Source organism: Bacillus rossius, chromosome 1, assembly GCF_032445375.1.
Source record: "Bacillus rossius redtenbacheri isolate Brsri chromosome 1, Brsri_v3, whole genome shotgun sequence".
Lineage (NCBI taxonomy): Eukaryota > Metazoa > Arthropoda > Insecta > Phasmatodea > Bacillidae > Bacillus > Bacillus rossius.
The window spans coordinates 93,841,066-93,856,462 of NC_086330.1; the positions used below are offsets into that span (position 1 = coordinate 93,841,066).

The window sequence follows — 15,397 nt, forward strand, 5'->3', positions numbered from 1 at the left end:
AAGTCTTTCTAATGATATTTTACCGTTTGTTATATATTTTAGGGTTGATATTTTTTACTTGCTATGTTTTTAAGAAGGTATTTTATTTTATTAGACGTTTTCAATCACTACTATTTTTTATGTAATTATTCACAAATGAGCCGCTGTACTAGATTTTTGCATGTTTAGGCCTACTTTTTCAGGTTATTTCTAAATAATTTTTATTTTGTAAAGTAATTTGTATTATAATTGCTGTTCTTAATTTTATTTAACGTGTTGTAATATAATTATAAATCACGGGTCTGTGTCTGGGCTGGTGTGATGGTTAGAAAGATAGGCATGAGAGGCCTGAAAGTGGGAGTGTTAAAGAAACAGTGCTTCCCCGCCAACCGAGATAAAGACGGTAATTCCCCCACTGCATGGGCACAGAGTGATAACTGCTGTCTCACGGTGTGGGAGAGAGAACGAGAATGGGAGTCCCCGATTTCGAGGTGAAATTGAAAAGAGACAGATCAGGGGAAGCCCAGAGTTCTGTGTGTACAAGGTTTTTTTATGTATTGTAACTTGTTCTGTGATTGGCTTGTATCGGTAAGCGTGAATGAAGAGTGCGTGTGATTGGTCGGTGAGGTCATGTGACGTCTACTCCCTGCGTGGAGAAGAGTGTGGCAGGATTTCACCAGTTGTCTGCCGACTGCTGCACCATTAGGTCGCGTTCGGTGGCTTCTCGCTAAATTATGCAGTAATTTGCTAATGGATAATTTAACGTTGGTGGTCAGAGCCAGGCCGAGTATTAAGTCAACCTAATTTGTTTTATTTTCTTTCGGACAATAATTAGAAATTGTGGCCACCTTCGTCGGCATTTGGCTCGGGGCGAAATTCGGTTTCGCTGGGTGCGGCCACTGACTTCATGTATTTGCAGCAAAACATTACTGAAGGACTTAATCTACGCTATTACTTTTCGTTAATTTTCCTCGTGCCAGGTACCAGCAGTTTTTCGACGGGCAGATGTATAAATGAAACGAGAGAATGAACCATTGGAAGTGTTTGGATTCGTCGGGGCATTCTGTTTAAAAAAAAAAATAAAAAAACAACAAAAATTACAATCGGCGTTGAACTGTTTATTTTGTATATAACGTACCGTTATAAATCAAATAAAGGAAATACTGTTTAAAAACGTCTTTAAAAGAAAATTAAATGTAAGATAACTTTGTATTTCCGTTAATTAAATAAATAAGTGGTAATGACCTAAATTAAAATTTAGATTATACCTACACCGCGATGACGTAGATGATCAGATAAAGGAAATAACATTTAAAAAGTCTTTATAAGAAAATTTGCACGTCAAACAACTTCGTATTTTTCCGTTAATTTATTAAGTAAGTGGTAATGACCGAATAAATATTAGATTTCTACTTTAAAATACATCATTTTATACGGAAAAGATAGGTACCTAAACAAAGCGCTCGGCATCTACTAGCGGGACCAAAAACATCATGCGAGAGAAGTTTTTTTATCCCAATTTTGACAGCCTAAAATATGGTTGCGACGATTACGCGCGCGCGACCATTATGCGATAAAACACGTAGCGAGCGAAATGAAGGAATTTTCAATTATGGTTTTGCTTCTACGGTGTAAGTGTGAAGGAACCAAAAAATGTCTATGTTATATTTATATATGGAAAAACTTAATAACATTTTACATTGTATTGACAAAATGGGTTTAGGAAGTGGGTCCTTGTTGGTTCTCTGTAATATAATCCATATATTATAGCTAACAAAATAAAATAAATTTTAAGAAATAAACCTTCCTGGGTGAAATTAAGTATACTTCTAGGATTTGGGGAAATAACTTATCTTAAGGAGGGACCTATTTTTCTAACTTTCTTCAAGGCATTGGTTGCAACCATATTCACTTGAACGTAATGGCTGGTTTATCTTTGAAAATTTCTCACAACGTGCAATCTTCCTTTACACGCCTTGCAGGGAAGTCCTTAGTCGTTCTCAGATATAAAGATAACTCTGTACAAAAGAGTGTTGAGATCGGACCTTTTTTTTTTCTTTTGGAGACAGGGTTATCATTTCATATCAACTAAAAGTAGACCTGTAGAAAAAATAAGACAGACCCAATATACTTTTAAAATGTATATTTAAAATTCTACCAGTATTTAGAATTGACTACCAGTATGGATTTGCAGTTATTTGCTACCACTCTTGCAGCCCTAAATAATCAACAAATAAAATGTACTGTCTTAGTTTTTATTGGGAAAGGTTTGGCTGTAAAGATATACCTGGTACGAGATTTGGTTAATTTGCAAAGAACCGGAAACTGGGACCGACCCATCACTAGTAGATACATACTGTGCTGCTTTAACCTTCTAGTAAGATGTGATACAATGTGCTACACAGGCGATTTGTTTGTGTTGAGATTATGGTAAAAAGGAGAGCTGATAAGTCATACTGCAAAATGATGTCATTTATCAAGATATAATGTATTTTTGATGTGTGATTGTTCTCAAAACAAATTTTTACGAACTGTAACCAAACTGTGAACTAGGAAAAAAAGTAGAACTGATATGTCGCTAATCCCTATTGTTTAAAAATGCACCTTAATATTTTATTGTTGTGTTTGTGTAGGCATTGCTGTGTCGAGTTGCTTCAACAGCTGAAGGTGCCCGAATGTTGTTGGAGAATGATGTGCTTGGCTGTCTGTGCTCACTCCAAATCCTAGACAGGCACCCTGACATCAGGACTAAAAACACGCCTAAGTAAGTAGAGTAAAACCATTCATTTTTTGTTCTAGTTTTAACAAGTGCAATGGAAAGTGAGCAAATTTTATATATCAATAAATTTGTAGAGTAAGAATAATTCTACTATCAACTAGGAGGATGTCAGATTGAATCCCTGTTGAGCCTCTACAGCAAAACCCCTTATTTGCACTTTTCATGGGGACAACGTAAAAAAGTGTAAAAAGCGGGAAAGTGTAAATAAAGGGAAAAGTAAGAAATATGTTAAAGTTAATTAAAATACAGTCTTATCCTGCAGCGTTCATAACAAATACGGGCTACATTACACTCACAATTCACGGCTGCGGCGCCGGTATCCCGTCTCTATTAGCCCCCGGGTGCAGGCACCTGCATGGTCACCATCCCAATACATGCCCGGCTCAGTGCTGCTGTGTGACCTTGAACTACTCAGGCTCACTTGGTGAGGAAGGCAGTATCTCTTCCCCTTTCTTCCCTGCTTACTCAACATGCATCGCTACTCAGCATGCTCTCACTTCCCATTGGTTAACCTCCTCCTGGCCAGATATGTGATAAAAGAGGGTACAGAAGCTGTGATTACCTGTCACTGCCTAACCTCCGACACACCTTATCGCCTCGATACTCGATGCCTTGGTTCATTTATCGCATACGCATACGCATCGGAACTGTCAGCACTTCGAGACCTGTGACCTTCAGCTACGAGAGTCTGCCCGCCGCCGCTGATGCCACCTGCCTGTCGCCGACTATAACATTACTTTTACAGACACCCTGTCTTGAAAGGTAAAGGATCCGACTGTCTGTTTCTCGACGTGTCATGTCTGTCATTGGTAGGGAACTGTCACTGACCATAGACTTCCAGACGTCAACTTATGTGTCTACAAATGCCTCTCTGCAGTCTGCATGCCAGAAAGTCTTCAAGATCATCACAGGCAGTTCTGTCTCCTTAAGTTACATGTCCTTTAACATTTGTCAGTGTGTATTAAGTGTTCATTTGTGTTCTGGTACCATAAACGGCACCAGAAAGAAATTGTCTTGATGAATCATTTACAACTGGAACCTTGTGCATGCTTTGACAGGGAACCCTTGACACATTACTATCCCTAGAAGAGACGTGACCGTGATTCTCACGACTTGGCTGTGCCTCTTGCAAATCCCCCGCCTTGTGGTGAGGTGGCCATTGAGACCCCGACGGTCTGGCACAGTTCAGATCATGATGTGGTGCTTGCAGGCTGGTGACAGTGGAGGAGGACTTCTTCACGTCGGTGAGTGCGCGCTACATGCAGGTGTTCCTGCCGGCACTCAACCTTTGCGACGCACTCATCACCACGCTCGGGACTGAGAACCTGCAGTGCATGGCTGAGGTTGGCACCCAGCAAGTTTCTCAATGTCTATAGTTATGTAGTTAGCAGCATGTTTTATGTCTGAAGATGCCATCTTTAATTATTAAATAGTTTTCAGGCCATGACTTTTTCTATTGTCGCATTTCAAAAATTGGACGTGTTTAAAGCATAGGTTACAATTTTGCAAATATTTACTACAAATAGTTTTCCTTTAAATTCACTGGTGTTCAGTATGTAATTCATTTTTGGAAATGACTACAAATTAGTAATTGCTTATGTACAAGGCCTAGTTAAAAAAACTAATCTGGATCGTTCATCAGGTGTAAGCCTATCTAAAATGGTGTTAATCACCTCCTGTTCACTAACTCGCAAACGAAAAATAGCAGCCGCCTCTTTCACCTCATTAACATAGGCCGCAAGATGTTCACCTGGTTTTTGTAATCTATTGTAATTATTCAACTGTAGTTGGGTCAGTAGCCTAGATGGGATGAAGAAACTAATTATGTCTTCATGATACTGATTGAACGAAAACATATGTGTAATGGCCAACTGCGTCCTTTCAGCCAATGGACGGAGCGTGAAAGGGTATATAACCGTTTCATGTATACTATTACTTTGTTTCATTTTGACGATAAGCTTGAGAAAATTCAAAAAGGTAGGAATATGCAAACCATCAGTGGTCGGGAAATCTTTTAACATTTTTTCTATCGGGTGAGTCAATTTACCAAAAACATTGGGCAGCGAAAGGTTATGTGTTGTCACGTGGTGTGGTACACAGATGCATTATTGAAAGTGACATGAGAATTAGAACTCGTGGGCTGTGTCACAGTGGTGTATGTTAGGTAAGGAAAATCAACCACAGTAGGATCGGAATTCACACGAGAAGGACCTGGAATAGGTGCAGTAGTAGGATGCTGATTAGCGGCAGAGGACAATGCTAGCCCAGCAAGACGGTCACAGACTTGTGCCATGGATGACACAAGGTTCAGGTCTCTTAACAGGGAAAAATCTATTTCTGATTTACTGACAAGTTCAAGTAGTTTCTTAACTTCTGCAAAAACATTTTTTAATGAGGCAACCTGCACCTCAGACTAAACAAGAGAATGTAACTAACAGGCATTGAACACGTCGCTCCAAATGTCTCAACCTATTTCTCACTCTTGGCAAAGTAAGAGCAAAATTCTCATCATCAACAAGATTAGTCACTAATTCTGGTAACACAAGGATTTTACTTGAGACCAAATTAAATTCCTCATTAGGGTCATTGTTCTTTAAATTATCACTGACAACAGGCACATTACTCTGAAGGGCAGTGCGCAGAGATTTACGCAAAATGGCAGTAGTGGTGTTTTCACATGGGAGACCATGCGAAAGACACTCAAAAGTAAGTTCATCTTTTAACAAGAACTCGGGCACAATAGTAGACATTCAATTAACTTACAGCTTATACTAAAACCAAATTAATAAAACAAACTATTGCCATCCCCAAGCCAAGCAAATCTCTGAGGTAGGGACACATGCAAGGAAAAAAATATCCTACACATGCACAAGCAACACAAAATACAAAATGCCAGAACCACACTCTGCTACCATTTTGTTCTGCCCTATCCACCTCAGTCGGTTAGGTTAACCTTGTGGGGTGGACACAACAGGGAAGCTCCAGGACCTTAGGTTCAATGGCACTGCTTTATAAGTGTAGAGGTATACAAGTAGAGAGAAAATGCCAACTGACTCATCATGTGGCTCTTACAACCAACATAACACCACAAATATTTATTAAATTAATTTACGAAAAGGAACTGATTTTTCAAGAAATAATACTTTTTTATATCGGTTCAGGCCATTTATTCTTTTTTTTTTTTTTTTTTTTTTTTAAATAATATCATGCACATACTTAACTTACAAAGATATGAGTATTCAGTTTCACAAAACATTAAATTAAACTTGCAAGCTTGGGGCCCCGTACTATTACAACACTTTAAGAGACAAAAAGCACATGGCTGGTTACACTAGTGGCAAATACAAAAAAAAAAATGTTGAGGTTAGTAACTAAAATGTTTTTTATTCATTATAAAATGAAGCGACGGAAAGTTCCTTTCACTAGATAATATTTCTACGCAATAGAGCCGATGATGCTGAAAGCAGATTAAACTTCATGCCGAAACATGCTGGAAGCCGAAAGATGAAAAAGAAAACTTTCCTTAAAAAGTAGGCTGCACCCTGATGCCAATAGCGGAGGAGACAAGTCTCACCCCCGTCCCGTACTTAATGGACTACCTCAAGCATGGCCCGGATGTCTCACGCCACTCACAAAGACCGCTAAAAGAAATGAACAAAAAATTCACCAAAATTAAGACATCGGCCACAAATAAATAAAGAAAATGATTCTCGGAGAATCAAGAAAGAAAACTCACCGAAAAGACGGTAGGCGGCAGTCAATTCACCGCATAATCCAGCGGATTAAAACAGAAGTTGTTAATGAAGATGATTACATAATGGCTGACCAATTAGGAAGAAGGAGGCAAATAGATCATCTCATTAAGAAGCTACACCATAGATATTGACACAAGACATCAAACTTGGTGAGCAAAAATGAAAACAAGACAGTTATAGTTCCAAAATTATCACTAATACATCTCAAGTAAATGTAAAAGATTAATGTAATTAAATATTAGTATTTAAAACAAAAATTTATTTTTTATAAAGTCCTTTAATTAATGTTTTTAAAATTAATGTATTTTGTTGAAAGAATATCTTGAAGCACTTCACTTTAGATTAAAAATAGGTTTCACATTTCTCACCATTAACATTTAGATATTATTAAAATACAAAACTTACATAACAAAGAAATTATTTTCAAAATTCACAATATTGAGCCTACATGATTTCCAGTTTGCAAAAAAAAAAAAAAAAAAAAAAAACATGACAATAGGTTGAGTACATGCAACGTTACGGAGTGCAACGGCACAAGACCTGGAAAACCTTGAAAATCAGGGAATTTCATTTACCGTATTGGTCCAAAAATAGGCCGACCTTTTTTGCCAGTTTTGTCAACCTTGAAATCTAGAGTCTGCCTATAATGGGGCACTAGCCAAAATAGTATAATTAAACACATACATTTAAAGGAGAATCACTTATGGCATAAAAATTAGGGATGGGCCGGTAGAATCCTCAAATCCTCGAATCCCACCGAATCTCTAGTATTCGAAAGATTCTGGATTCGAGGAAAAATATTGATGTAAATGTAGTACTTTAAAAACTTAAATGCTTACAATTTACTTGGCCTGTTTACGTTTTCCTTGGAACACATCCTATTGAGGTACAGTAGAACCTCGTTAATACGTGATGGTCAGGACCGAGATAATCACGGATTACCGAATTTCACGGACTAGCGATTAAAAGCCCGGAAGGTCTTGTCAAGCTTCTCAGACACCGGCGTGCAGCTGGGTAAAGGCCGTTCACGGTAAGGGCCGGCCTTCTTCGAATTAGTGTCTCGGCTTAAAAAAATACAGCACTGCCTAGCCATTAGTTCACGGTCATTTACAACAACCGAAGAGAGAAAGATAAGATCGTGCTGACCTTGCACCCTCCTCCCCTCCCCCTCGTACAGCCGAATGCCAGCCAGACACGTCACTCGCCAGGCGCCTGCCGTGCGTTGGCGGGTGGAAACAAACAAAGGGAGACGGGAAGCAGAAGTCAGGACATCCCCCTCAAGTTTAAAGAGTGACAAATGTGACAGCTGAAAGGGGGGCGACACAAAGGGTCGGTACAAACAGCGTTGCAGAGTTTGGCGGCCCACGCGATGGCTTGTAGTGTTTGCCGGCCGCCGGCCCGCTTGACGTTAATTTTAAGCGCTGACAATTTTTACTTCTCATTTTTCTTCTCTTTTAAATCGTCCCGGATTATCCGATTCCCGAATTAGCGCATCACGGATTAACGAGGTTCTACTGTATTGTACTTTTAATTCGTTATTATATAAAAAATGATGAAGCATGTACTGATTTGGGAAACTTACTTTATATTCATGAACATGGATGCATTTGTATTTTTACACATGTATTTTAATCACAATTCAATTTTAAATATTCTGATACACATTCTATTTATGAATTTTTTTAGGACCAAGTTTGGTTTGTGTAGACTACCAACATTAAAATATGTATTATCTGAGAATTCCATGATGGCCAACCAATGAATTTGTTAGCCAATCATTTTGAGCAACATAAAAAATAACTAATATTAATATAAAAAATTTTAATGGGTAAACTGGAGAAAACACGTCACTTTTAACTTAGGGCATATTAATCACTATGCTTTAGTGAGGCTTAATTTTAAAAGACGCACAACAATATTTCTTATGGCCTAAAACCATTGAAGCCAAGATGGCGCCTTTCAGTTTCCATTAAATATTTCAGGAAAGCGTTTACCTTCATTTGGGACTTTAAACAAATGTCAAGTTGGTAACTACAAAATATTGTTCCGTCGGATGTTGAATTTTGTTTTCCGATTTTCGTGGATACATGAATCACTGTACTCGCAGATAATGCCTGAATGCCTTAAATCCACCAAGTCGGATTCTACAGCAATTGATGAAGTGACCAGATTCTTACGTGATCCTACAGTTAACCCAGAAATAAACATTCTCGAATACTGGAAAACTCAGTCTGCGTGTTCACCCAGGCTACATAAACTGTCCAAAAAATATTTGTGTTCACCACCAGCGACAGTGTTCTCTGAACGTTTGTTCAGCACTGCAGGAAACATATGTGACCAAAAACGGTATCATCTTGATCCAGACCGTGTCAAAATCCTTGTTTTTTCAAATAAAAATTTAAAGGGTTAAATAATTCTGCATAATGTTTAATTTTTTTTTCTCTTAACTTATAAATTATTTTATAATTAACCCTTGAGAACTGGATTCGGATTCGAGGGGTGGATTCGAGGTACTGTTTGGGATTCGGATTCAAGATTCGGATTCGAGAAAAATGGGATTCGAACCATCACTAATAAAAATGTTATCAGATATACAATTCATTGACCTAAAATTACGCTGTACTTACGTGGAATTAGTAATTTTTCCAACTTAGAAAAATAATAAACACACTTAACCCCAATAACGTATCATATTTTAAGTTAAGTACACAGATGTAGTCACTTGTAGCTCATAGCTTTTAAAAGCTTGTCTGGTTATAGTCCCTTGGTTACGTACCATTTGTAAGTATTTTTACACTGCCTTTTTTATAACAATTGTTATATAGCATTATAGCGTTTCACCATTGTAATCCAATACAGTTTAATGTGTCAGCAAGTATTTACTTACAATTATGTTAGCAGACGCCGTGTGTACGGTGTACAGTTGATGCCCGGCGCAACAGTTGTATTTCGGATTCATGCGCGCACGGTTTGTTATGGCTGACGCCGGACCGAGTTTTGTAAAACACAGAACGGGAAAGCCTTTGAAAAGTCAACAGAAAACTATTGTGTTGAATGTTTTTAAAACATTTTCAGACAAATATCTGGATTGTCGTGTGAACGATATCTCGAGTTTAACTGCGGAATTTACGGGTGTTTCGAATCGTAACACTATCATATTGTCGTCTTACGTTACGTTGCTATTTTATCGATTATTCAAAAAATAAACATTGCTTTTTTTCTGCCAATTTCAAAAGTAAGTGTTATAAGATATGCAGAAACCACAAATAATGTGGAAGCTGGGCGGAAATATGGTGTTGACGAGGAGAATGTGCGTCGCTGGCGGGCTCAAGCAAATAAATTGAAAAATGCAGTTTTCCCTGATTTTGAGTGTGCTGTAGAGGTGGGTCGAAAAGTATCAACATGATACTTTGTCACTGATACGCGCCAGTATCAGGATCGGCAAACGAGTACACTTGAAAAGTATCAGAGACTTTAGTATCAGTTCAGAATTCACCTGGAACAACACCACGGCCAATGAGCGCAGTACCCGATCGCAGATGACTGTCACTTGGGCGGAGCTTGTGAAAGGGGAGGGAGCAGGAACGACGAATAAGGGATAAAGAAGGGAAAGAATGTAGGGGAGGAAGCGCAGGGGAAGGCGTTGAAGCCTTGAAGGAGAGGCGCAAAGCGATATTGTTACAAGCAGGGCTGCCACTCATGGGTTTTTCCACCCAGATCTGGGTTTTTCCAATGGTGTTTGGGTTTCTGGGTTTTTAAATAATGAATTCCAACAATTCTAGGTTTTTTATAATTTTAATTATTTTTATACCTAAAACAATAATAAAGGTAGTAGCTACTGTATCTGTTGCAATATCTGTTTGATAAATGCAAACAAGTCTATGTGTTTCACACACAAAAATACATATAAACACAAAACTAGTTTTCAAGAAGCTAAGTCGAATATTAAATTAGACACATTCTTCAAAGAGGCTTGCAGAACACAAAACCAATGCAACAATTAACCTTCAAACCAATCTTGTAGAATCAGACTCTGATGATGCAGTTTTATAAAAACATTTACCGGTTTAAAGTATGCAGTGATGGTGTTTGTTTTGTCATGTATATATTTGTAGGTTTTTTTTATGATATGTGCTGGTCCAAGAATTACTTATACAGCCATTTTGCTGCAGTGTAATTTTCTTGTATTGGTTGTATTTAACCGTTTTCAGTCTTGTAAGGTAATTAATTGTTTTATATTAAAACCAGTTATGTTTATATTTTTGAATTAGTACGCAAACATTTTCAACGATAGCATTTTAGACGCATCTGGGTTTTTTACCCATGTGTCTGGTTTTTTTTTTTTAGGTTATCTAGGTTTTTCATGAATATCAGAGTGGCAGCCCTGGTTACAAGTCGTTTTGTTTATTGTCCTACTTTAGTACACTCAGTGCGCAGTGCGTGCACCGTCTCGTTCAATAATAAAACTAATGAAATTTTAATATTAAAAAGTACATTAATACAAGATATAATATTTATATTTGTGCACCTAACAGCTATGAAAATGCAAATAAATTCTCAGTTGACACTAATAACAGATGTAATCAACATATGGACTTTTTTTTTTTCGATAACAATTAGTAACTAGTGTTTTTATACATTAAAAATTCACGATTTTATCAAAAATAAAAAAATAAAAAAACAGATAGGTACATTAGTAAGCATACTATATCAGTGTTTACGTTTCAAATGTTTCTTCAGATTAGTCGATGATTTATAACTCAGTTTTTGTTTACACAAATTACAATTAGCAAACTCATTATTTTCCGTGAAAAAATTCCACACAAATGAAGTCTTTTTCGTGCACTTATCCATTCCTTATTTCACTATAAAAATACTAACTACAAAGCATGACAGCCCGCAACATGGTGATACACGGCCAGGACGAACTGCAGTGAATGTTGAACTGATTGATACTGGTTGTATCAGGCGGGCATGAGAGTATCAGAGGTAGAGAATTACCAGGCGTGATAAATAATGTATCAGATTCTCCTTCCGGTCGCACGGTCTGCGTACGCGGAGCTTTATTTCCTCCTGGGACCGTCTGATACAGAAGTATCAGAGACTTGTACCTAGGTACATTACTGTATCAGTATCAGGTTGGGACTGATACCGAAAATTGCTGTCCCAACCCACCTCTAGTGTGCTGTAGAAGGGGTCGGCCTTTTTTCACAAGAGTCTAGCGACAGCAATGCTACCGTCCTGCAACTGGCAGCAAATGCCGATCCTCTCCGAAGTTGGCCGATCGGGAGCGCCTACCCCCTGGATGTTTGATTTCCAAGTATCTTTAATGTAACTATCCTAACCAAATCAACCGTCCACAAAGTTTTAAAGTATTTATAATGTAGCTAACCTAACCTAATTGACCATTAGTTATCATGTCCTTATCTGAAAATTACAATTTAATTAATAAATTTACTTTTATTTGCATTCATTATTCAAATATATTTATTACTTTTGAAATTATACGTGCTCGTATTTATTTTTACAAGTACAAAAAAAATTCGCACCTACCGGGATTCGAACCGGCAACCTTACGATTAGATGATAGCGCCGCTAAGCGCTCAGCCACGAGGCCATATTTGACTAATAGAAGTTTCAGATGATATATAAGATCGTGCCGCCGGCCCCGGAACGAGCGTGAGCGATGCGGCAGCCGGCCCCGGAACGAGCGTAAGCGGTGCCGCAGTTGCAGGAAGGTAGTTGCTGTCGCTAGACTCTTCTCTTTTTTCGAGGTCGGCCTATTTTCGGACCAATACGGTACTATATCTGGTAGACACCCTGCCAGTAAACAAAACAGTTATTCCTTCCAACCATACACACAGTTATTTTTTTCCCTCTCTCTAACAACTTAGATGCATTATGATAGGTATAGAGCAATATTAGTAGGGATGGGGCGACCGAATCCAATATCTGCCGAATCCGCCGAATCCTAGGGATTCGAAGGTTCGGCGGGTCTGATAAAGGATTCGTCAAAGGATTCGGTTTTTACTATTTACGGGAAAAAAACACAGTAAAACTCGCTTACGAGGTCCCGCATGGTAGTTTTTTCCGTATAAAGCGTTTAAATCGCCCGAGGTCTCGTCATTTACGCCATTAAATGTGTGATATAATGTCCGTTAAAATTTTTTCTGAAACTTCTTGTCTCAAATAATGGCACACGTAAATATGAAGAAAAGACAAATGAACAACAACATACGAAGAAATATGGATGATGTACCATAACTACAGTACAAACCCAATAGTTATTTTAAGATAATTACCATAAAAAGAACTAAAGATTCTTTGTAGAATACCATAATTACTACAGAAGCATGATAGCTACCATATTTGCACTATAGTTACCGTAACAACTGAGATGTATATTTACCGTGATAGTAATGTATTATTTATTTATGACATATTGAATTAAAGAACATTGTTAAAAAAAAAAAGGATGTTAAACTTTGATATGTACGGTTGGCACATGTTGCTAAGAAATAATGCGATCTGAAAGAATGCAGTACTACTACGGAAAGGGAAAATGGTACTCGTGGATTTTTAGGTTATGGCAGTCTCTTTCGTTTTTCAGTAATATCGGCCGAAAATTAACGAGCGTACTGTATCGGAAGTTGGCAGAATTGCCGATTCAACTAAATATTGGCAAAATCGGCTTCTTCAATACAGCTCTACATTTAATGTCATGAGTAAACATATTTCAGACTGCAGGATATTGAAAAAGACTTTAATTTCCATGTAGGTTTATTGTGTGTATGTTTTTTTTTGCAAGTGTATATTGAATGAAGTAAAATGTTTTTATTTTTATTACTTTCAATGATTAAACTTTAATGACCAGTTACAGATATTTATGACACTAATTTTGAGGTTAAGCAATTTTACTAAAGCATTCCAGCCAAGCAGGTTGCCAGCGATAGACGCTTCTCTTTTGCTGGAAACACTATCTCCAATCGTAGAGCTAATTTAACTCCTGAACGTGCAGAACAAATTATTGTTCTGCATGATAGATTAAAGAACAGAATTTAATACTCTGTGACAATCTCTCTCAGAATTATTGTGCTGAAAAGTGGAAATGTTGAAACAATGTGAATGTACTTTTCAAACAACATGATTTTTGGTGCTAAGTTTGTTGAAGCTCAGTAAGGACTCCAGAAAAATTGACAACGATGAAATTTTTCCAAAGATATGTTACATTTACACAAACATATACTTGGTTATGTTAGTTGGATGATATCAGTTACTAATGAACCAATGGAAACAGGTAAGATTCAATGAAAAAAAATGTTCTTTTTTTTTCTAGCAGTGCAAAATGTAAACACACTCTGTAAATAGTTACCCAAAATTAATAAGCCCACTTCATTTTAATACTTTATTCAAACATGATATTAAGTTTAAGATAAAAATAATTTCCCAAAAGTGTAACTGTACCACAAAAGCTCGAGCTCGGCTCGAAGTAAAATTCTTAGGCTCGCAGACCTCTAGCTTATTTATAGAAAAAATCCTAACCGCTAATCTGTACTAAAACTGAAATTTCTCAAGAAAAAATTGTTGTCTTTATATAGGGTGATTGTACCAATTAATGAACATTTAAGGCAAATCCTGATATAAAAATTCTTTATTAGTATGAAATTATTTTTCTGAATGTTATGGTAGGTTTTTTTGGATTATTAAACATCTGCACTGAAGTAAAAAAAATATGAACTACTTCAACAATGAACATAATATAAAAATAACTAATTTATACAAATAGTGCAAAAACACCAGTGACTGAACACTTCATTCCAAATACTGAACACACACTTCCCAATGAATGAACAAGTACTGAGCAATGCAAGATAGGCCACTAATAGGCCTATGAAGTAAAGAAATACGAAGTCAAATCATTAGCAGACCTTAGGCCTACATGCTTAAAAAGTTAAGTAGGCTACATGAAACACAAAGTTACGGAATTTAGATACATGTTTTGATGCTGCAAGGTAACATTGATTTGTATTCTACGTGCATCAATTTTCTTTGATTTCAATATCATTTCTAAAAATATATTTTATCCTGTCTCCTGCACTTTCAATAAGTGGTTGTGGCAAAATTGCAACAATATCACTAAAACTTATGTGTGAAACATCACTATCAACAACACGAAATGTTCTATTGTTTTCTGTCGACTTCAATCCTACAACTTTAATTTCTTCCCCTTGCACCTCCTGTGTCACACATACATACTTGTAGTACTGTCCTACATTCTTCTTTGCTCCTGACTTAAACTTAACTAAAATATATGTGCCAGGGATAACATCTTTTCTCTCATAGTCTTTCTGAAATTCTGCTTGTGTCTCAGGAGGCCTACTAGTAACAGTAGTTGTTTCACCAACTTTGTCTTTAGTCTTTCTTCGTTTAATAGCCGGTCTATTATTCACTGTTGCGTGTAGTCTTTTCTTTCGATTTTCTTTTTTCTCTTGCTGGATTTTCTGTTTTGCCTTCTTTTCGTCTTCCTTCTTAACCTGCAATTCACGCCATTTGTTTGAAGATATTGCATATATTTGTTTTTCTTTCTGTACTCTTTTTATTGCTTTTTTCTCATTAACTCGTGGCCAGTGCAAGTGCTGCTCCCACAAATCTATTTCTTGGTCACTTGTTTTCTCAATCTCCTTTTCAGTTGCATTATCTTCATTACAGTGCTGGTTTCCATTTTCTTTTGGATCTTTACAATCAGTTCGCAACTTATTTTCCACTTCTTCAAGTATCATGCTCATGACATCTTCCACAATGTCTCTTACACAGATTTCTTCAGTACTTTTACTTTTGTTTGTGTATCCTTCATCATTACACAGCATTCCAGTTTCTTCTTCTT

General features: G+C 37.1%; 1 protein-coding gene across 1 annotated transcript in view; it reads left to right on the top strand.

Annotated features, from left to right (window-relative positions):
- Positions 1-15,397, top strand: part of LOC134540217 (nuclear pore complex protein Nup205) — a 279,586-nt gene that overhangs the window by 220,025 nt on the left and 44,164 nt on the right. Inside the window, exons 27-28 of the mRNA XM_063382820.1 lie at positions 2,613-2,743; positions 3,969-4,101. Of these exons, the coding sequence (XP_063238890.1) occupies positions 2,613-2,743; positions 3,969-4,101 (264 nt within the window). The remainder of the gene's footprint in view (positions 1-2,612; positions 2,744-3,968; positions 4,102-15,397) is intronic.